Source organism: Anopheles nili, chromosome 2 (genome assembly GCF_943737925.1).
Source record: "Anopheles nili chromosome 2, idAnoNiliSN_F5_01, whole genome shotgun sequence".
Taxonomy (NCBI): domain Eukaryota; kingdom Metazoa; phylum Arthropoda; class Insecta; order Diptera; family Culicidae; genus Anopheles; species Anopheles nili.
Window position 1 is genome coordinate 27,312,083 of NC_071291.1, and position 23,668 is coordinate 27,335,750.

At 52.1% G+C, this 23,668-nt stretch overlaps 1 protein-coding gene across 3 annotated transcripts in view; it reads right to left on the minus strand.

The window, feature by feature from the left end:
• The window catches only part of LOC128721813 (glutamate-gated chloride channel), an 84,647-nt gene that overhangs the window by 47,012 nt on the left and 13,967 nt on the right, over positions 1–23,668 (minus strand). For all 3 annotated transcript variants that reach the window (XM_053815607.1, XM_053815606.1, XM_053815605.1), the window contains exons 3-4: positions 2,921–3,009; positions 2,544–2,656 (exon numbers count right to left, since the gene is read on the minus strand). In XM_053815607.1, coding sequence (XP_053671582.1) covers positions 2,544–2,656; positions 2,921–2,982 — 175 coding nt within the window. In that variant the 5' untranslated portion in view covers positions 2,983–3,009. The remainder of the gene's footprint in view (positions 1–2,543; positions 2,657–2,920; positions 3,010–23,668) is intronic.

Here is a 23,668-nt window from a genome sequence, read left to right on the forward strand (position 1 = left end):
GAAGCCATTTTGCGAGGTACGCGCCTCGAAGGGTGGTACGAGTTTGAAGATGGGCGGTTTACAGGTCGCAAAGGGGTTCGTGAAACGAGGGGGAAACAGGGGGGAGGACCCTCGGTCGCTACCTGCGCACGAAAAGAGGGCGATGGTCCGACGCAACCCCGCGGAGTTTGGTGAAGTTTTTTGCCTAATTTGGCAATTTGTATGATTGAAGGACGAACGGCTCACTTTCGGCGGATGGATGGTGGAGCGCCCGCACGCAAGGATACCGGGTGAATGTGATTTCTTGTGCTCCATTTTTGCTTTTCTAGGACGCGCGCGGGCGCGCTTAGGACCCTTTCTGGTTCGCTACGTTCGGAGGACGAAATGCCTGGGTTTTTTTTCTGGCCGTCACACTGCGGCTGCAAGGCATTGAGAGGGTCGAAGGAAGAAAAAAAAATGAAACCCCAAAAGCCACCCCTCGAACATGGGAAACTGTAAATGTGTTGTTTTAGCTGGAAACCTTCCATCCGCGTGACCGGATCGAGGGGTTTGACCAACGGCTCCAGGGCCACCGGAGATGGAACCGCCAGTGCCTGCACGAGGGCAATTTGTCCGGCCATTTCCTCGGCCATGTTCGGAGAAAAACGGAGAGAAGAAAGGGGTCCTTTACTCCTTTCTCGATTCTCCCTGCTACTAGCTACTCACTCCACGTGTTTTGAAACGGCATCCTTCTGTCGATGGCAGCCACTTTAGGCCGTTGCCAAATTCTTTTTCAGCTCCCAGCAGGGGTGGCTTTTTTTTTCGATTTTCATCTCCCGTCCGGAGCTTTTTTTTTATTTCCTCACTTTTGATTCTTCTACGGTCCGTCTTGGGCTCTCATTTGCATGCGATTAAAATGCACACCATCGTAGCCGGAGGCCAGAGGGTCCTCGCTAAACGGCAGGAAAAGCGCGCCTACATACACACACACACATACATTTTGAAAGGACGCCCAGGAAACTTTTCAAATTGACTGCTTGTGGGTGATTTGTTTTCGGTGATTTTTTTTTTGCTGTTGCTTTTGTCTTTCCTTGCCGTTGTCCTTTCTCAACCCGCCGTTGTGTGTGAGTGGGGGGAGGTCAAGAACGAGTAGGCTTTTCGCTTTCTTCTAGCAACCCCGATTGGTTCGGTGGAAAATGTGTTATTTTTTGCACAAAAAAAAAAAATTAAACACAAAAATATTTCGCAACATTCGTGTTTTAAGGACAACGAAGGGGCGCAGAATTTCACCGTCAAGGGACAGCCCGGGTGCGAAATCTCGGCCCATCCCGGTGGGCCGACGGGGATATTTCCAACCACGGTGGCAAGCTAAATGGGGGTCTCTCTTCCCCCTCCAACACCCCCCGTACCACTCGGAGAACAAAAGGGGCGCGCAAGACAAGCAACGGCAACAACAACACCAGGCGCTTGGGAAAGTCTTTCGCGGGCGACCTCCGTCAAAAGTTCAGCATCCTTTGAGATTTTTCCACTCTCCCCCGGTGGAACCGAAGGAAGGGGACCGCCCCCGACCCGAGTGAACCGGAATGGGAGTCACTTGTTGGTGTTAAGCAAAATACTCCCGGGAGAAAGAATAACAAAAGTTCGCGCGAGTAGATTTCGCTCGGCTCGTTTTCTTGTTGCAGCACGGCACCCTGGGGAGGCAGTTCCCGCTTCTCCCCTTCCTCCCCCCCCCTGCCCCCACCACCCCGCTAGATTCCAGGAACCGAGGTATCGGTGATTAAATGGTAACGTAAAAATGAGGAGCAATTTTCGTTGTCCTTCCCACTCGCTTGTTGATGCGTTGCTCGCAGCGAACGATCACGGTTGTGGCTCGCGGGGAGTTTTCACTGTTTCTGCATAGCTGGGGTCGTGGAAAAGCGTCTATTGAAATGATTCGTTTCGAGCCGAAGAGGGTGGCAAATAAAGCGCGCAGATCCGTAAACCCGTCCGCGGGGATGTTGGTTGAGCTCGAGTAGAAAATCGAAGAAACAAAACAAAAAATCGAAACAACGACGTAAAACCGAAACATAAAAGCACCCGACGACGACGGTACATCGGTGGAGCTGCTGAAACGATAATGCCGCACTAATCACATACGTTATCTCCAGCACACACTAGATGTTGCTGGTGGTAATGGCGGCGTTTTTTTTTGTTTAGCTGTATCCAAAATAAAACTGTTGACTGATCACGTGCTTGCACGTGGGCTAGTTTTTGGCGGTTTATACTGTCTTTTTTTTCGCTGTTTGTTATTGTTGATCTATCAAATGCGATCAAATGTTACAAATTAGCCAAAAACGGAAGAGAGCGTACTCGAAACGGAAAAACGGAAAACGAAATACGGTACCGAAACGGATAAACGGAAAATTGAAGCCATTCTTTTTTTTTTTTTTTAACTATTTTTGGATCGGCTTTTGCTCTTGAGAAACGTTAAACGAGAAAACTAAAGATAACAAACATTTTTCGTTCGAACGAACGCGGGGATGCGTGAGTTCGCGCTCTTCTTAAGGAAAAGGGCGAAGGTTTCGCTGGTTCGAGGATTGCCTTACCGGTTCCGTTGATGCCCGACGGTCGGATGCGGGCGTCGTACTTGCCGGCGCCCAGGATTTGATCTAGAATTTTCTTCTCCTTCTCGCGGAAGTTAACTTTGGCATTGTTGGCGCTGTGAACGGGATAGAAAATGCCGGCGCGCGTTGCGGGCGAAAACGAGAAACTCGGTGTGATTTGAGTTGAGCGATAATCGGACGCAGCGGGCAACGGAGGAGGAAAACAAAACGGCACCCCCTTTCCTAAAAGGGGTTGTGAGCCGCCCAGGCCGATTCGCCGGGAGCCGTTTGGTCATTAATTTTAAGATGCTCCCACTAACAGAGTGGCTGCCCACTGGCCTAAAAAGGGGATGATATCGGTATCAACGGGTAATACTCACAGCGATGCACTGCAGAGGCAAGCGAAGTAAAATATGGCCCAAAAGAAATGGCCCGAGGCCATGCTGGATCCGTTCCCGTAGGGTTGATGCTGCAAACGAGAGAAAGAAAGAGAGAGAGAGTGAGAGAGTGGTGAAAAATGTGCAGAAATTCACAGCAATAGAGCAGCTGTTAAACTAAAACGACGGTTTATAAAGAACGAGCGAGGAGGGCTCATTATTAGATCATAAGACTGCCATCGTCGCGCGGGCGCTTCGTCCTGCGGGCGGCATAAGTTGACACTAACTCAGTTTTATATCAGTCACTTCGGTCCCATCAACCGGCTTCCGGTCCTAGATAAAACGCGGCGATATATCTAAACGAGCTTTTTAATGCTCCCCTGTTGGGAAGGTTCGTCTGGTTGCGCGCGCTTCGTCCGGTTCGTTGTTTTATTGCATGTTCCGGTGGTGCTTCCGGCACGGGTTAGCCCAGTTTCCCATAAAGCTGCTGCCTGGCTCATCTTCGTTTCTGGCGCGGAGTCATTCTACAGCACGTTCCGTTCGACAGGCGGCCACAACAAGCAGCAGCCAGCGGTTTTTCGTTCCACTGTCACAGGGCGGTTGATGGCGCAACCGTTTCCGCTCAGCTGTGGCCAGCAATAAATATGTCATTTACGGTGCGATTCTTCGGAGTTGATCACATTTTGTACTTGTCGAAAATTGGCCGGTAACGATGAGAAGCCAATGGGGTTGCCGATTCTTGTGCTTGCGGTGACTGGAAGGAAGCAATAGCTCTAAAGCAGTCGTTCGTTGTGGCACACTGGACAATTTACGTGTAAGAGCCACTTCTGGGTGGGTTTCAAGCACCACCGTACCTTGAATTGTTGCCCTTCGAGCTGAACTGAGGCGTTCGCAAGGACGAGAAGGTGCTTTAGCACACGAACGCGAATAAATGTACGATCCCGAATTTCGCGCGGACGTATGTACAGAGATGACTCTTAAAAACAAACTGGGCACGGTTAGTAACTTGAAGATGGAATAATTCCCACCGGGGATGGAATATGCAATTTATCTCCGCTCCCGGAAAACCCGATGGAGGCGCATGGTGGCGCTTAACGGGAGCATAATGTACGGCCACATCGTTATTGTCGCTCATGAATATTTGAGAAACCTCAAAATATGGTTCCAAACTGGTTTTTCAGCCCTCCTTCCATCGCCGTACCATGCTTTCTCTCCACCGTTTCGTACCTCACGTGGTGGGAGGGATTTTCTCTCCTGAAACATCGGTGCGTTCGGGAGTGGGACAGTTTTATTGGCCAATACTAATCGCCGGAAGCCCGATCACGCTCGAGGCACGCCAATACCACACACACACACGCACACGCACACCACAAGCTCTGCCCTGCCCGGGAAGGGCACAACCTTTTTCCCGGAATTCCAGCCGAACCCGAGCCCCCTTCCAAAACCCGCCTAGTTGCCAGGGAGTAAAGTAAAAGCCACATCAAATCTCTAAGCTAGCGTGCGCGCGTCCGGTCCTCCAGCCAAGGACCTCTTGTTCCCGTGTGTGTGTGTGTGTGTTTTATGTTGCTGTATGTGCTACTGCTGCTGCTGCCAGGTTTGAGCGAGGCCTAGGTTCCCTCGGGGAGAATAGATTGAATCCACCGTCCGCGCAACCATTGGCGCACCGGAAACAAACTTCCTCTGGAGCACCTCTGGTGGTTCTCGAGCCGCCAACTCGTTAATCTACGGCCCACCGAACGGGCCGTCAGGTGGGTGGGAGTGCCGTTGCGTAACAGCGATTGATGAACGACGGGTTTTTTCCCTTCTGCAACGGGAACCGCAGAACCACCGGTCCCGGGGTTCCGGTTGACCTTTTTTTTTCTCCCTCCTCGAACTCACCTCCATCAGGCCCTGGGGGGAAGGGGTGGTGCTCGACGATTGATCGACATGTGCGGGTGCGTGTGTATGTGTGTGTGTGGCAATCCTTTGAGCTTACGGGCGGCCGGTGGGGGTGTGTGAAGGCGAAGGTGTGCGCTCGGGAAAAGTTTTCCACACGTGGACCTTTTTTTTGTTACACTTTTTTTTGGAGGGAGCGGTTGTACTTTACGAATTCTTTGTGCTTTTTTTTCTCCTATGAGTGCGTGTGGTTTTTTTTTCTTTCCTACTTGTTTCACCCGTGTTAGTTTGTTTCGCATCGCTGTATGGTGCACATGGTGTGTGTGTGTGTGCGTGTGTGGGTGTGTGTGTGTGTGCTCTGCTGCCCATGTAACCCTCAGTGGAACCGACCAAAACGGGAAAGTTTTTCACCAACTTGCGGTAAATCGGCAATGATTAAAGAGCGCTAACGTTCCCTCCGTGGTGGGGACTGGGAAATGGGAGCACCGGTGGGAGGAAACAATAGAACTTTTCGCCGGTGACCGGGACGAGGCTCGCAGTGCTCGAAAGGACCGAATGAAGGGTGCTTTAGAGGTAGAGGGGCGATATATATATATATATCGCTCGAACTTGTTCCGGTTAACCAACAATCTTTACCCTTGGCTCACCGCGCGCCCACGTACCACCCTGCCCAAAGGACCCCCGTGAAGGTCCCATGGTCGGTGGGTTTTATTTCCTACACTCGTACATTTTCCCACCCACCGCGGTTGGGCGTCCTTTTTACTGCGTACTGGGCGGTTTTTCTCCGCCCTCGGCGTGGCAAATGGTGGGAAAATTCATCCACACATGGTTGGTTGATATTCAGTTGAACATTCGATGCGAGGTTCTCCCCGCATTGCATGTGCACGGGGGGATATAATTTTTCACCTCACGGAAAAAAAACATAAACGGCCGGGCCTGGGAAAGGTGTGCCACGGGTGAATAAAAGTGCTTACAAGCGAAATAAAACACGCAGACGACATCGAATGCGCGGGCTCGATTGCAACCACCACCACCCCCGGCCGACAACGCCCTCAACCCACCCAAATCCCCGTCCTCTTTCAAAGAAGACTAATGGCACGGGGAAGTAAATTACGCTGTAGCATGAATTTCGCTCGCGCTCGTTTCTCCCTGCGTGTGCACTAATGGCCAGTGACAGCCGCCGTAATGCTGCTGGAACTCGCGTCCTGGCGATTCTTCCTGTGCCTTTTTTTTCCTTTCTTATTTTTCTTCCAACTCTGTGTTGTTTTGCTGCTGCTGCTGGCTGGTTGTTGTTATTGTGCTTCTCGTGCCCGCACACGGCTTGCTTTTAATGCTTTCGAAGAAAATCGTTTCCCCGTTGCGCGTGGCGCGACGCCGCCTCCGCGTGGAAACACGGGAAAGCTTTCTGCCGCGGGTGCGTCATTAGCCGGTGCGGCCTCCATTTCGGGAAGAGAAATCATGCCGATTTGATTCACTTTGTTCTGCACCCAGGCTCACCTTCTAACCTTCTCCCGCCCACTGGTGGATGATGAACTGGATGGGCACGCAAATTGCAATGGCCGCCGCGCTGGTGGGACGCGCAGTGTGGGGTGTGATTTATGCGCGGAAAAGATAAATGATGGCATTTTTCGGGAGGCATTTTTTTTTCCGGCACATTTTCAATACCGCGTGGGATGTGTGGCGCGGTTAAATGCTTTCTTTGTGCTTCACTTTTTGTGTCAAATGCCTCAAGTGTGTATGTGTGTGTGTGTGTGGTCGCACGTGTGTGTGAAAAAAGAAGCCCTCTTGCAGGGCGGGTCTTCCGAGTTTTCCCAAATCGTAATCCCGCGCAATATGTCAAGAAATCTCGACCTCCGAGTGAAACCGGACGTCGTCAATGACACTTCAGGATGAGGCACTTTCGTGCGAGTATGCGTCCCATTCAGAGTCTTCTCTTTTTGCCAAAAACTAATCCTTTTTCGACCGCCCTTCACTGCAAGGTCCTCTGTCCATCCCACCAGCCCACAATCAACACCCTCGCACAAGGATGTGCTGTTTCGGCTGGTGGCTTGATTGATTCGACATTCAACAACAGTGTCCAAGTTCGTCGATAAACAAACCATTCGATTTCTCATTTGCTTGATCCTTCCGCAACACGATGCCGTGCGCCCCTTACTTTTCATCGCTCCCTTTTCGACCTTTTCGAAACTCCACCGTGCTCTGAGGGACCTCAGGAGGATGATGGTTTGGGTGCTTTCTCGAGAGGCTCGCTTTCCTTGTGTCCGGCAGCTGGCAGCCTTCCTTTTTCGACCGGGATATATCTGTGGGGTTTCTGTTTTTTTTTCGCTCTCACTTGCGCTCATTCCGCTTTATGGATGTGTCGCTTTCTTTCGCTCGCTCGCTCACTCGTTCGTTCGCTTTCCGGTTTTATTTGCCGATTCCGGTCGCTGCACGTGCCAGTGAACCGGTCGGTAGCGAATCGATGCGTAAAGTATGTGTCCCTCCGGGGCAGGAGATGAAAAAGAGCTCTCTCTCTCTCTCTCTCCTGCTCGTTTCCATTCCGGCCGGACGCATCCCGGAAAAAGGAAACTGAACCGAAAGGGCCCCCTTTCGGCTCGATGAACCGTGGAAACTGTGTGTTCGCATGTCCGAACGGGAGGGGTGTACATATTTCATGTTTATGTTTCCGTTTTCTCTCTTTCGGGCATTTTCTCTTCCTCCTCCCCCCCCCCTCTCCCCACGATGCTAACCCGCCCGAAGCGCACAACCCGCCAGAAGTTGTATTCTCAAGTGTCAAACTTTTACCCGGTGACCGCTCCCGAGGCCGAACCCGAGTGTCCTTATCTCTAACGGCATTGTGCACAGGACATTGAGCTTATGTACCGTGATGAGGTGAAGCTTTCGATGTCAACCGGCCGGACGGGCTAGCTCCGGCCGGGGGCGGGGGACGGTGTGATGCCCGTTCTGAAAGATGTTCTGACGAGCGTTTCCCAAGGAGCGGTTGTTTGGAAGGCAGGGCAGAGTGGTTGAACGGGAGGGTGGAAAGGAAAGGGCACCCTCGCCTTGAGGTTCATCTTTTCCGATCCCTTCGCAGCGAAACAAGCGAAGCGAAATTCGGTTGACTTTCGGGGATCCATCCCACCGGTCACTTTTTGCAGCTTCCTTGCGTATCCTTTCTTATCGTCGGAATCTTCGGTGTTGGGAGGTTGAAAGAAGAGCAGAAAAAACAAACTGTCCTTCGATGCGAAGGTCTCCCTTTGGTGCTTCCGTGCACGTTGCCAGCCTTCGGAAAGGGCAGCTAGTGGTCGAAAGAAAAAGGTAGCCGAGCCGCGCATCCGGTGGGCCATTTGCGTCGCAACAAGCGTCCAAAAAAAAAAGGTAACCTTTCCAACCCGGCACGCCTAGCTCACTGGAATGCAGAATGAGAGAGAGAGAGAGAGAGAGAGAGAGAGAGCGAGGAGAAAAAAATCTCACGCAAAAAAGCTCCTTCCGCCCGGTGGCCGTCGTCCTTCGAGAAGGTCGTGTGAAGGATTTATCCTCACGATTTGATTTGCGTGCTGAATGAAGTGCGCCAAATAGGGGGCGCCCTGGGAGAAGATGCCAAGGAGTGAGAAAGAGACAAGGGGACAGGTCCGAAAGAGATGCGAACCGAACGAAGGGTCCCCGTTAATTGGGTGTCGTTCCGTTCCCGGATTTTCGGTGGTGCTTCGGACTTATTTTCATGCTGAAATTCCACCACCCCCGAAATGGGGCTCCGGCTCGTTCGGAAAGAAAAGCGATCCTAAAAGTTTATCCGCGTGTACGCTTGGGCGCTGGGGGGGGGGGGGGTGGTCCTCAAGAGGCACGCAAGACGGGGGGCCCTTGCGCTCTGTTCTTCCGACCCTTCGCCGCCCCGGGGCAACTCGTCGTTCTCGCGTGTTCACGATGCTGGAGAAAATTGATACTTATGGTAATTAGGTTTTTTTTTTCATTTCCTTTTACTTTCCCCCCCTCCCACCTCCCCTCCCCTACTGCCTACTGGCCACATTGCCGCTCGCTCGACCGTTTAAAAGCGATGGCGCTCATGTAGGCGATTAACGAACCCGGCCCGAGCGCCTCCCGCAGGCAGCGGTGTGGCAGACAAGGTATGCCAACTTTCGGTTAAGTCCCATTTTATGCCTCAAGGGAGATTTGTTAGCGGAAACAATGCAGCGCTCCAAAAGAGGCGGGAAAAAAAGTAATATTAGCGAAAGCGCACGAAACTGTCACGGCGTGAACGAAATTAATGAAGAACAACAAAAAGGGGTTTTTTCGCACCCGTCTGGCCAAAACCTTTTGTCGATTCGTTTTGCCCATCGTGCGCGTGTTTTGGGAGCGCTTTTTTTCGTGCTAATTAAGCATTCTTTACAGCGGGCCTCACTTGCCGTGTTGTGTGTATTGGTGAGAAAGTCTTCACCGATGGTCGTATGGTAATTTTGTTGGGATATTTCCGCCACGCTGGTGTATTATTTCTTGCAACGTATACAACATCCCTCGGAGGTGGGTGTTTTTTTTTTGCAAAAAAAAACTGGTTTTATTAAAAAGGAGTTGAAACAAAAAAATAATAACACAAATCAAGATGCTTCCTGGTTCACCATGAATTTAGTGCCGCTTCGTGTACGAGTACCATCTGCAAACGGAAGCATGTTCCGTGTTATGGAAAATCGCCCTATTCATCCTCCAAACACACCCGGGAAAATCTTTTAAAAAATCGCAAAAGCATGTCGTTACCCAGAACCAGGCAACCGTGTTTGCGTAAGGGATCTTACCACGCGCCCGCAATTTACATCCGAACGTGCCGCTGCGTTACTTGCGCACCGCACCGCTCCAAAGAAAACCCATCTCGTTATCTCGCGCGGCGGGTGAAAGGTGCGGGAAAAACATTTCCAATGTAGCCATTTCCATTAACCGACGCCATTCGTATATACCGCGCTTTCGAAAGTCATACGCGGCGGGGGTCGAGCGGTTCCAAGAGCCGCTTGGAATGTGTCCCGCGCGACCCAGCTCTCCTGCGTTCCTGCGACCCCACGGAAGTCAGATAAAGTCATCCATTCACCTCATGGCGATCCTATCGTGGAGGGGTGAACACCGACCCCACGACCATTGCGGAAAGGGAACAGAGCAGCCAACGAAGACCCCATCGTGCCGTGGTTGTTTCGCGCCATGCTGTGCAATGTCGCGCTTAAATTATCCAATTAAATTAGAATGATAATAAAAGTTTAACTTAATTAAAGCGACCCACACTGGGGGTTTTTCGCGTGACGCGACGGTATGCGGCGGAACGAGGGCGAATCCTCCCGTCCTTCTCGTTGGGTGGGGGTAGGTGCGTGTAAATCGTGCAATCAATTCTGGCCGCGACGTGTCACATGCCAGTAAGGGATGCCCTTCTATTCTCTCCCCAAACGCGGGAAGGATCGTTGATAATCTAATTTCCCCTTTGGCGCACAAGTTTCGATGGGTTCTTTCGCGTTTGCGTTTACCCGCGTGCGCACACGCGGCTCCTTATCTGCGGCGCCCAGATGTTTTAATTCAATCCCATCCCGTTAAAGCTAATAAAACCTTATTTTTCGCATTCCGCATCGCTGGATTCGGTGGTCCCTTCCGAGCGGGCCGTAAGTGATGATTACGGATAATTTAAACCATTGCACTCAATCCAGCCAATAGATCGCTCATCACACGCGGTTGCAATGATCACAAAATTGCACAATTGCAACGAACCGGTAGCAGTTTCGCGGCCAACGTTCATGCGAGTGCCGTCCGTCACGTTGACCGACTTTGTTGGCCATTGGTCGCGTTGGCTATTGTTAGGTGTAAGTGGATGGGAAGCGAGAATGCGACAGGACAGCATCTGAAACGAGTGGTTCGAAGATGAAGAAAACAACACAACTCGCTCGCTGTCATCGAAGCTGACGAAGCGTACAAGGCGTGGGTTAGAAATAGCGTAAGGATGCGCTCAGCTTACTGCGACGTGGCAGACACAACCGGCTGGGAGGCGATGACAACGCCGGACAGCTGCGCGACCGATCCCCGCGTACCGCAAAATGTTGAATTTAATTAAATAATTAAATACAAAGCGGATGGGAGCATTTTTTTGTGTCTGCTCTCTTTCTCGTTTTTCCCCGCATGTCCGGGATGGTTGTTTTATCTGCGCTACCCCATCGCGTTCGTGTGCGCTATTGGCAACGGACCGGATGATGGGTCAGGTCGCATTATGTGGATTTTTTTTTAGCGAGTGCCTCTGCTCGTCCATTGCATGATTCCGTTCGCGTAAGTTCCGTTGCGTAAGTAACCGACAGCCGGATCCGATCCCAACGTGACACTAGGACATTGCTTAGTATCCCGCCAGCGGAAGGGGCACAGAAAAAAGGAACATAAAAAAAAGCCGAACCAGAAATAGACCAGAGAAAAATCCTGCCTTCAACTCCGGACGGTCGAAATGATATGGTCCGTCGCCAAAAGGAACCATCCATGCATATTTTTAGCAGGCATTTGCGAGCTTCCCGTTTTTTTGTCGCTATGGACCTGCCGCCCCGTTCCATTTGTGTGATGATTTCATAACGGACCCATTACGCAGTGTGGTGCGCACATTTGATTAATTTTTATGAACCATTGTTTTGTGTTTGGGAATGGGAATTATCATCATCGCGGTCTGAATTGAATCGCGCTTCTCGCAGCATACATTTTGTGCACGTTGCAGCACCAATGTTCGAGCAGCTGTTTGTTCAGAAATTGCTTCTGTTGCGGAGAGACTTCTTGGTGGGTAAGGGCTGCAGATTATCCTGCCCGTCAGGTTCGTTGTAATGTGAGCTAGTTTTTCACAACCCACCCGCCAAACTCCTGAAGATATGCAACCCGCTAAGCACCGCACGATTTAATCAGTTTTGTTCCACAAATTCTATTTCTGCCACGGTTTGTGTTTCAATTTTGCTTTTAATTTTTACCGCGACCTACGCGAACAATCTAGTGGCGAGTGGCACCTGGCGATATATTTTCGTCGCACGCGTAGATAAATAATACCGGGCGTGATAATACTGCGGCCCGGTGTGCGACCTCGCCCTACATAATCCGATGAATCATTTCGCAGTTCGCAAACGTGCCTTGTGCTAATGCGTGAGGCTGAGCGCCGTGTGCTTAGACGTGTGTGTGTGTGCGTGTGTATGTAGGATTGTGACAGTTGAAAATCGTTCGCTAATACTTCCCCCGGTCGGATTTGAAGGACAGAAAATCACACCGACACAACACGATGTATTTCCGCCGCAAAAGCCGACCAGCTGGTGTCGTGCTTTGTTATGGTTTAAATTTCCGATGTCACTAACAACACCACCGTTGTTCGTTTTAAGCTCCACTGACCCACTTGTGTGTGGGTGTGTATGTTTGTGTGCATCACAAAAGCCACGCCATCACCCAAGTAAAGAATAATTCTATTAAACCACGCTCATAAATATTGCAGGATAATCACATCGGCCCAAGAGCCTATCGATTCGGGGCGCCCGCTTGCCGGGGAAGCTATTCCGAAAACCAATAATCACCTGCTGCGTTATTCATGCGGTGTGGCAAACCGTAAAAAGAACGATGCCACCCTGCGAGAACCCCCACACCAATGGGCCGCTCCGCTGCTGAGCGTCATTAATATACTAAAATTATAATTTCATTTCACACCGCGGGACCGGAGCGAGGCGATTCGCGCGGTGGGCGCCCGGATGGCTTAACATTAAAGATCATGAATATCAAATCAAATGCACTATGTCGCACCGCTGCCACCTCAAGGTGCGTGCCACGTGTTCGGTGCGATTGTGTCTCGTTGTTGTGCTTCTTTTTTTTTTCTTCTCCCTTTGTACGCTCCTTTCTGCCGACAGTTTTTGGCTTTTCCTTTCGCGACATGGCGTGAAAGTGCCACAAAAAAACGAGAAGGAACATACGCAGCGAGTTAAACAAAATCCAAGCCGCTACACAAAATCCGTACCAGCCCTCGGTTGGTGGTGGAAAAAATGTCACGCGCTCGAAACAAAACAAAAAAAAAACGGAAAAACGAGCGTTACTACCACGGGCAGGCGGGCTGTGCGAACGGAACGGCGACGCCTAATCGGGGCAGGCGATTAGCATTTTGATAAGCGGGGTTCTTTCGCGCGTAAAAAGGCAACCGTCCCGAAGGCAAACGCTCCCGAACACGCGCGGGTGATGGGCTTTGTTTTTTTTTGTCTACAGCAACCCACGGTGCCTTTCCGATGCCTTTTCTTTTTCACTTTCTTTCCAGCGCTTTTCCTCCCAGCGTAGCAAGAAAATCGTGCTCGCGTGCGGCTAGGGTCGCGCCAAAGTTCAAACCGAGTGTGCTCGGAAAAGTGTAGCAAAGTCGCGATCAGCAGTCACTTTTGCTGTCGTTTTATGATATTATCAGACATGACCTTCTCCCCTTGCGCCACCCGGGCTTCCCCCCGGGCACGCCGTTCTAAGATGGGTTTTGAGTGCGCGTCTTTTTTTGTCTTTTTTCCCCTGTTTTTAGCCGCGTTTATGTGTGTATGGGGGCGTTTTTTTTTTCATCTTCTTCCACTTTTCATCGTGTCTCTGCACTCGCCGATCTCTCCTATGATCCCGGCACCGGTAGAGGTTAAACGATGGAGCTCTATTTTATTTACCGGTTGTCTTAAGGACACTTCGGCACACCTGGTGCACGCACCGGATGTTAGGATGGAGTGGGGGGAAAAAAAAGCATACAATGGCTCGTGCTGGCGTAACAAAAAAACCAGCCGGGCATCATCCCCACCAGGACCGGGTGGGTGTGCGTTTCGCGTTTCCATTTCCGGGACACCCCCCCCCCCCCCCCCCCCCCGGTGAGGGGAAGGAAACGGATCCGCTTTTCTCCGGGCTACCCAACACTCCGTCAGCTTGGCCCGGTCACAAACGCATCCTCGCGTGTGATCGAAGCGAATGGTACGCTCCTCGCTTGGTTTTACATTCGACCTCCCCCCCTTTGCCACGGAAATGTGTGGAAAAGTTAAATTTTCCATCTAACGAACCGGAAGGAGCCAGAAAGGACTGCGATGGAAAGTACCGTGATGGCATTCACTCTTCCTTCGATTCGACACTCTGTGTGTGTGTGTGTGTGTGTGTGTGTGTGTGTGTGTGTGTGTGTGCGTGTGGCGCCCGTTTGCCGGCCCTCTCCTTTCCGGGGAGGGGAAAAGGACACCCTTCGAAAGTCGGAGCAATAAAATCGGAGAACCTTACCCGACGGGGGTTTTTTCTTCTTCTTCTTATTTTTTGTTCAGGAGGACCCGAACCGGAAAGATGTGTCTCGCCTGCACGGAGGCGAGCGATGTTTTATGGAACGCGACATGTGTGAAACCGGTTCCCCGGGCTCGATCCTTATCGCCCCCGACAGGAGCCGCCCACACACCTAGACCCTGGGTTGTGGAAGTGTTTGTAATCAAAAAATTGTTTGATTATTCCTGCGAGGATCGGAAGGTCATAAATTGTGCGGTCCCCCCGTTCGCTGGCGCTGGTTGTCGCCCGTGGGATGGAGGGAGGGATTTTTGGTCGTTTTTTTATTTTTTAATTTTGAGAAAGTGAAAGCCCGAGTAGAAGGCTCAAGTGCGTGCTGAAAAGTCGTTCCAACCTCCCTTTCATCCCAACGCAAGCCATGTTTTAATCCCTCCTGCGCTTTGGGCGCATAAATCGCACAAATTGTGCCAAGATTAAAATGACAAACCGTGCGAAGCGCGTCGTTGACTGAGATGAAGGCACACGTGCAAGTGGGTGGGTGATTTGGGTGGATGCAAAACTCACCCCCAAAGGTGAGTGGCCAAAAAAGGCGCCTTCGCTGCTTATCCTTCCCTCGCGGGAACAACGCCACCAAAAGTGTTGACAAAAAGGGCTCCATCTTGAAGGGGATCACCTCGAAAGGACGCAGCACACGGAAGAAAGTGTGAAAAAGCCGTAAAAAAAGGGGGCAGCACAGTCGGCAAGGTGCAGGTAGCAGGCGGACATTATGAGCTGTGGATTTTTTTACGGCTTTTCGGTAGCGATTAACGATCGAACCCCGGGGGCGGTGTTCGCGCGCGCGGCAGTGAAAAGCCGCATTCGGCGCCGTGTTGGCTGTAAATTTGTAAAACGGACACCGGTTTAACATGTCAACCGCCTTGGGGGAGATGTCCTCGGTAGGGAGGGGCGAGTGCAAAAGGGAAAAGGGTCGTCACTGACGGGAGGCCATTTTTGTGTTTTGTTTGTTTGCATTTTTATGAACCATCTCCTCTCCATCGCATCTCGCTTGCATTGTAAACTTTTTCGCTTTCGCTCGCTCATTCTATCTCTCTCTCACTCACTCTCTTGCGCGCAAGAGGTCGCGTGCTCGTTGGTGTTTTACGGTTTTTACAAGATGTTTATGTCGGCCCTCGGGAGGGAGTTAATTTGGACGAGATAGTTACGGCAAGCAAGCGGAATGGACGCCCTGCACGGTTCCCTCGAAATTCCGGTTTTCCTCCCACTGATTGTTTATGATGGATCGGATCGGATTTACGTGAATGATGTAGCTTGATGAGCGCATTAAAATTCCTCGGATTATTCGGTTTGTGCAAATGTTTGCATGCCGTCTGCTGTCCTGCATCCATCCGCGTGATGTGTATTTCATTCCATCGGCTCCAGTGGTGTGCCATTCCCGCGGATTGTTCGCAAAAAAGCGACAGGAAAGCGAGCGAAACGGAAAAGCGCTCTCTAATGAATTGAACAAATCGTTATGACGATACGCCATCGCAGTTCGCCTTGCCGACGTGCCCAGGGTGCGATCATTTAAACATTTTTCATCATCATCCTCCGCAGCTCCATCGAGCGCTTGTTTCCCGATCCGATTACATGTAACTGCCATGTAAATCGGCCAACCCGGCTTGTTTGTTTTGCGCTTCGGAACCGTGCACTGGACGCACGGTCGGGTGGAGAATAAATGAACTTCGGTTACCGAGTGGTTGGTTTTTTTTGTCTTCATTTATTCAACCACTCCCAGGAACGGGACATGAAGCCGGGTTGATGCCGCAAACCGGGCTGGTGGTTGCTTTATTTTTAGCGCTCCCACCAGAACCATGGTGCGATCGTCATTTTGCTGCCAGTGTGGTGCCATGTGAAGATGCAACCGTTCCGAATGTGGGCCGAGACCAAATCGGGTGGAATTGAAGCATCGGCGCAGGGTTTCCGTTGGGTAGGGGGTTTGCAAGCAGCGCAGCCTGGCACGTGCTAATGATGATTATGGCCCCGATAATAATACCCACGCCAATCGAGCCGTGCATGGTCGACGGGCGAATGGGCCAATTCTCACCCAACAAATGTACTTAACCGTGCGCACGTGAACGCTTGCTGTGCTTGGGGGGGAGTTTTAAGCGGGGGCTGACAGCAAGAACAGCAACATCCGATGATGATTGATGATCGGGTGATTTGTTTGCGTGATTTTAAAGTGCCCAATGGGGGTCGCGCCACTAATGGACGGTGGCACGTGTGTTTACGGTTTGAAAAGCATTTTCAAAAAATTTCCTCACCAGCGCACTGGAAAGCGCGAAAACGCGCAACAAAGACCACACCCCATTCGGTGGGGTGATCAACGCGAAACCAAAATCCAAGCGAGCTTTGCGTAATTAAATGATAAATTTCATGCCTCCTTGACCACGGCCAAGGGGTGATCGAATGGACGAGGGAAAAACGATACCTCTCGCCCGATGGTGGCGCTAGAGAATGCAATCGTTTGCTCGCTCCAGCCACGCCCGGCCAGCCTCCAAAGATGGCCCATTAAAATTCCGCTCACGTCCGAATGGCTGGCTGGCGTTTCATTGCGTTTCCAGCTCACGTTGCACGTAATGCGACTTGCTTCTTGCGCTTGTCATCGAGGAAGGAGCGGCCTAGATTAGGGGAGCGGTTCGGTCCGGTATCGCTGGAGCAACGATTGCGAACTAGCCAATGCCTCCCCCCAAATGGGCCTGATGGTGGCCTTCGGATGCGAAGAGGATGCGCTCGCGTCGGGTGCCACCGCGCGCGCTGCACCAGTTGCTACTTATGCATTCTGCTCAGTAATCTTTTGGCTCGGGAATATGCTCCGGCACACTTACACTCACACGTGCGCGTTGGAGATAGGCACGTAGCACGGGACGCACGTTGTCACGTTGCCTGACCGTTATCGGTTCGGTGCTCGCGCCGCAATGGAGGCGCCCAGTGCCTGGTAGTAGGGCTCATGGAGGCGCCCAGTACTTGGTATCCGGCCCTCCCGGAATAGCCTCCACGCGCTAGCAAACGGCAAAACGGAAGCATCCTCCTCCCCAAAAGGGCCTGGCCTGCTAATCTTATTGCATCATCCGGTGCCCACCACAGATCGGCAGTGAAGCCTGTAATGACCGTCCCGGCTCTTCCATCGGGCGGCGCATTCTGGGCGCGTCAGGCGAACCGAGTTAAGACACATTTCAAAAATTCCACCCCGAACATCCCAAGGACGAGAAGCGTGCGCTGTCGGCCGAACGATGACATAAAAACTTGCCGCAGCAGCAGCAGCAGTAACGCTTTGACAGCAGTGTCGCTGTCGCTCGAGCGGCCAAGAATATGATTGTGATAAATTACAAAACCAACGGAACGCGGGTTCGTGTGTGTGTGTATGTGCGCTCTTTCTCGCACCGCATCCGTGCGCTGTACTTTGCGCTTTCGTAGCTTCTCTCTCTCTCTCTCTCTCTCTCTCGGTCGCGTGTGCGCGCGTGTGCTCCTGCCTTCCTGCCAAAGAGGACAGTGTCACGCGCGGGACAACGTCGAACGAGTGGCGACGGGCATGAAATTCATGACCAAGCGCTGGAAAATGAATGGTGCCTCCCCGGGAGTTTGCAAAAGGGGGATTTTTCTCGAGCGCGCGCGCACGCTTATCCCCCAACCTCCCACCGTGGATCCTTCTCGCCAACGAGCGAACGAAAACCACCGGGGACGGCACGTCGTTAAAGCATTCGGTGCTGGATAAAAAGAAAAAGGAAAAAAAAGAAAAGCCAAAGCACCGAAGGAGGACTTTTTCTTTTGCTCCTCTGCCCTCGCTCCAGCGCACTCCGCCCGTGTGCTTTTCTATATCTCTTTTAACTTTTATTTGGGTCGCTGTCTTCCAACCTAATGACAGTCCCAGTTGACGGTGCACTCTCGGCAGGTGGTGAAAACGTTGAATGATTTTCTTCTTCTGCTTCTTCTTCTTCTCGCTTTTCATCCTCGGCTGGCGCCTGAACCCCTGAACGGTCTCGTGGCTTGATTTGCGCTCGAATGCACCGTGTTCTTCGCCATTGTGGTGTAATGGGATGGCCGATCTTCTCTCGTTGTCGCTGTGGGATGCCGGTGTGTTTTTCTTGCACGCTTCTTCTTTGTGTCAAAGCCTGCTCTGGCCCTCATTTCTCGCCTTCCCGATGTCCGTTATTTTCTTGCGATTTTTCTGCTTTCGTTCGTTACACCAACGCGCCAGCCAGCCCCAGCAGAGCGCTATCGTTGCGGTGCGCTCTGCAGAATACATAAATCATGAAAGTTTTCCCGCCGCCCAACCGAGTAAGGTCCTTCGCTAGCGTGTGATGAGTGTGGTGGAAGCTTCAATGCGCCGAGAAATATGCGTGCGCCGTGTGGAATGTGCTTCGTTTGTTTTTTTTTTGTAATGCATTGCCACAAACAGAAGCGAAGAAGAAGGTGTGGAAGGTGCGGGAGCCATTAGCCACGTAGCTGGCGCTAATTTATACCAATGACAGTGCGATCTAGCTTCCCGAAAGCACCGAAGGGGGGTGGGAAACCGTTCGCAAAACCCAAGCGCCCTGATCGATCGATCCAGCGGGCATAAAACCAACTATTAGGCTGGAGAGTATTTTTCCACGGTGCCGGTGGAAAGGCGGCGGCTGATTCGGTTGTATGTTTGTGGATTTTATTTTACTTCTCAGTCAAAAGAAAGCAACCTCCCCACCGTTTGCAATCGATCAAACACTATCCACCAGAATGCGCGCGAATGGTTTTTATGTTTTAATTCATCTCGCACGCGGGTGGTACTCGACACTCTCGAGAGGTGCGAAGGAAAGTAGAAGCGAAAAAAAAAAACAAGACACCACGGCCCGCAGATGGTGATGGGTGAAGATTCCAAACAAGATACGGGCGCTTTTGTGCGACGGATGGAGAGCCAAGTGAAAGAAATGGCGCTAAAAAAAAAAGTCCCACGCAAAGCCGAACATACCGCGCCTCTCCAAACGAGCGAAAGAGGCAGCAGCTTGGAAAATGGAAGTGCAAAAAAAAAGCAAAAACATACCCCCGACACCCGTTTCGCCTCACTCGTTCGCGCACGAAATCATTTGCTTATGCAAACAGTGCAAAACTCCAATTACGGGCAGCTTCAAATTGCGGCTTAGAAAAGCGAGCGAAAGTGTCTTTTCATTTTCTACCGACGCGCACACACGCACACACGCACACACCTCCGGCCGCTCGCCGGGGTTCCGTATAATTCGTTCCAATGGTGCCAAGGATTAAGGAATAAACAACCTGCCGCCCGGAGCCCACTTCCAACCCCGAAGCGGGGATTATCTTTCGTGTTTCGGATGGAAATCGTCCGCTTGCTACGGTACCACCTTCCGCATCCTTCGCACGTCCTTTTTCGTCCTGCGACCGTGGTCGGTGGTTCGGGCAAAAATGTAGGCTACGATGAAGACGTCATCACTGGTCGGTCGGTTGGCCGGGGTTTGGACGGCGTCGGGAACCGGGAACCAGGACGAGGCGTGAACCTCGGACAAAAGGAATTCGTTCGCCTGTGTGCGGTGTTGTTGCGTTCGAAGCGGCTTACGAGTTGCGGATGGATTTGGTGCACCCCAGACCGCCACCACCGCCATCGTGATGATGTTTCGTTCGGTTTCATTATTTTGCCTTTCGCTTTTCCTATTTCCCCACGAGTCGCGCGCTCGTGTTGGAGTAGCGCCCTCCTGTCGACGGCGTCCTGGCAGCATGGCAAAGGGGTTCGTGAGGGTGGGCAGGATTTTCCAGCACCACTCCCACTCGCCCACCCCGACATGTTCGCTCAAGTGTTCGATATTTATAAATCCTTATCGATTCAGCTTGCTAAACAAATATCCATGAAACGAGCGTACGATCCAAAACCGATCCGAGCGACCGTCGGGAAGACAAATCGAGTCGTCGGATTTCCGAGGGGGAGGGGGGGGGGGGGGCGTGTGAAAGCCTCCCCTTTTTGGAGGCCACAAAACCCACCCATCCCCCGCCCACCCCCCCCCCCCCCCCACACGGGCCATTAGCGCGCACAATTTACGCCGATGTGATGGCGATCGGCCCTCGCGAAGGGCTGTAAAAATATTCGTCTTTCCGGCAGTGGGCGCTAGGAAATGTGCGCCAACCCTCCTTCGCCTCATAAACATGCCCAACAGGATGATGGGAGGAGGAGAAGGAGAAGGAAAGGAAGGGGGAGAGGGCTTCCGGATTTCTCGCGCATAAATCGGGGCCCGCTCGTCGATCCAACACGCGTTAGCGCTACACCCGTTCGGTCCCGAGACCATGTTTTCGAGCGGCTTAAATTCGCCCCCGGAACGCGCGCAAAATATTTGCGACCACGTGTGGGTGGGTGGGTGGAGAGGGGCGAAGGGGAGTGGAGGGATAAGGGTGGCTTACGACGAACGACGTGCGTCCCGAAGCTTCGCCGTACTGACGTATCGAATCGCTGGCAGTGAGATGGCGGTAAAAATATATATATATCGAACATTGGCCACACCGCACGGTGCTTTCCCTTTAGTCGTATATTATGGTCCCCCGTTTCGTACGGGAAGGGAGCCGTGGGTGGCTAGAAAGGGTCGTGTGGGTGGGTAAAAAGCCACCGGAAAGGCAAAACAATCGCGAACGGAATGGAGAAGGGGGGCAACAATCAGTAAAAGAATCAACATAAAAATAAGGGAAATTGAGGAAGCAGCGAACAAGGGACGGCAGGCCTCCCTATTGGCCGAAGGGTGAGGATTTACGAGTTGAAAAGGAGATGAGGATCTTAATCCAAACGCGGCCACGCGGCCAAAAGGTGCCGAGGAAAATCACTTTCCAAGCCGAGGGTTTGGGTTTCGGCAGGGGGGGGGGGGACATAAAATGTGTCCGCTTTTCCTTTTGCGAGCGATGACCATCGAACCCTTGGCGACAGTCCTGGGGGTGTGTTTGGGTGCGAGCTTTTTGCTATTCAATCTCTCTTTCTCTCGCTCTCTCACACTCTCTCTCTCTCTCTCTCTCTCGCTTTCGCTCTACTTAGAGCAAAATAGCAAAATGCCCTTCCGGCGGGTAGAAAGCGAAGCGCGATCCGGAAAATAGAAAGTCCTGGCAAGCGCGCACAGATCAATTGTTGAACCGCAAGCTGCCCCGTCGGGACACGGCGATTGACCCGACCCCCAATGACCCGACGCAACGGGACGTAGGGTGGGCTTGGGTGAGGGTAGGACGCTCGCAAGGACTAAAACAGCTGAGGGGTATTATTTTGCCCCGTGCGAAATGAGCCCGGAAGTAGTAAGCTAGCGGAATAGGAAACGATCGTCGGCAAGGGCAGTAAAATGGCGTTTTATGACATTGTTTTCTTGCTCCTGCCTGCCTTCACTTTCCCACTCTCGTCTCGTTTATCCCGTGAACGAAAACGCATCCCGCTGGACACAGATCGGGAAAAAGGCTTCCAATGGATGAGGACAATGCCTCACGAAAAAGGGCTGCTTGGTTTTTTTTCTAATTTTTCAAAACAAAAAAACCAGGGTTTTCGTTTATCCGCGCGGTAAGTGAATGGTTTATCGGAGGCGTGAGGCGGGTCACCGGGTGCGCGGGGAAAACTATTCATGAAAACCATAAGTTTGTTGCTTTTCTTCCACGCGCATTCCATTTCGTTCTCGGGTTCTATTTCTATTTATATGACCCCATGGCACAGATTGGTCGAAGCAAGGGAAAGGGCCACCGGCTTTATGCGTTCTTGCTCGTTTCGATTGGCGACAATTTGAGGTTACGCACCGGCCAGATGGAACCATCCGCGTGTGTGTGTGTGCATGTGCCCTCCATTCCCCCCTACCCCTCTTCGAATACGCGTACATTTCCATCTTCCCCTCAGCCGGGGCCCATTTTGCTGCGGCCATAATAGAGACGGTAACGCCTTCGAGGTAAACCAATCGTCGCCTCTGCAAGAAGCGCACGGGCAGGTGAAGCGATGGGGCGGCAGGGGGAGAGAAAAGAAAGCAAGAAAGTGGCCTCGAAACGCGCCGCATAACAAAAAAAAAAGAAATCTAAAAGGATAGCTACACCACCCTTGAGCCCGTTGGGGGTCGGAGATTCGGCCGCATAAATTGGAACAAATGCCGTACCACCGGCGTATGCGTCTTGCAGCACTTTGCTGGGCAGAGGGGGTAGGAGAAGCCACGAGAAGGGAGGTGCGGGGGGGGGGGGGTGTTTGCGCCCGTGACGGGAAAACAAACCCTCCCGGGTGCGCCACCGTATCGCAATGGCGGCAGCCAAAACTGAATCAAACCGTTTACGATCGTCTCGTGATGGTGATGGGCGTTGTGCGTTGTGTGGTCGGCTGAGTGAGGCTGGGGCGTCTTTTCGGTAGCGTAAATTCCTTCGGCACCTTTCCCCCCCCCTTCACCCATGCACCCCCCGCCAGCCACCCCTCCGCCACCGCCAAGGTCGTTCCCACGGGCCACCAGGAAACGGTCGAGTAGGTTCGATTATTTTATTCATGAGCACGCGGCAGCCGCGAGTACAACAACGGCGGGCCCTTTGGCCCTCTGCCAAACGGGGCGAGGCGCACAACAACAGCACACACACCCCTGGCCGGGTGACACCCCCCTGCCCCCTTGATGATGGGTGGGTGGGTTGGTGAAGGGCAACGATGATGCCGCGATGATGACGGCGATGATGATCCGTTCGCGAGCGCGTGTTTCTGCTGCCGGTTGTGCTGCGTTTTCCGGGCTTTTCGAAGGGAAGCATTTTGATCCAGCCACCCGCGAAGGGCATTCAGCTTTTGGGTCGCTTTGTATGTGCCAGTAATTGAGTGACGGGGGCTTTCGATGCTTTGGCTGTATGTGCGCCGCGCCCCTATTTTTCGAAGGGCTTTGGGAGACCGATTTTCCAGCACCCTATCGGTGATCTGATCGCGTAGAGGGTTGCGTTCATTTGCGTACGCTTGCGTATGGATTTGCGTGGTTCGATTTGCGTGCTTTGGGGGGTATTTTTTTGCTGGGATTTGCAGCAACCCAGCCCTAGAAAATCCCTGAGCCACGCAGAAGAACCATTGTTCTTCGATTTTCCACGGACCCAAAGGCGCATTAGCCACGCGGTGGTGCATTCCGTGCTGGCGTCCCTTTTTCGAAAATTTCATAAATCATTAGCTCATCGTTAGGCCGCTTGGGTTGGGTCCCTTTTTTCCCGTGGCCAGGTCAGCTTGGCAGCGACGACCCGTACGGCCGTAATGTCTTTATCGGATTACGGCATCGTGCCAAACTCGAAGGGAGCAGGTCCTTTTTCGATGGCCTGCTAGTCCTGCCTAGTCCTGCCACATATCCCTCCGACTCTCGATCGGAAGAGGGATCCGCGCATCATCATCTCGATTGTTATTACTTTCTTCCCGAGTCCGTGAACCACGACCGAGTCATGCACGGAGCTGGCATGGTTGATGCAGGAGAAAAAATCTATGAGCCATCACCATAAATCACATTCGCAATCCGTGAGAGTTTTCGAAACTCACAGCACCCCACCGTAAATGTGGCCTCCCTTTTGCTGGCGTTTTCCCAAGCCCCCCGGATAACCCAGGGTGGTTATCCTTTTTCGATAATAAAATAATAAAAAAAAAGCAACCACTTCCTCTCGGTAAGGCCGGTTGCATGCTCGACCGGTTTTCCGGGAGGTGAT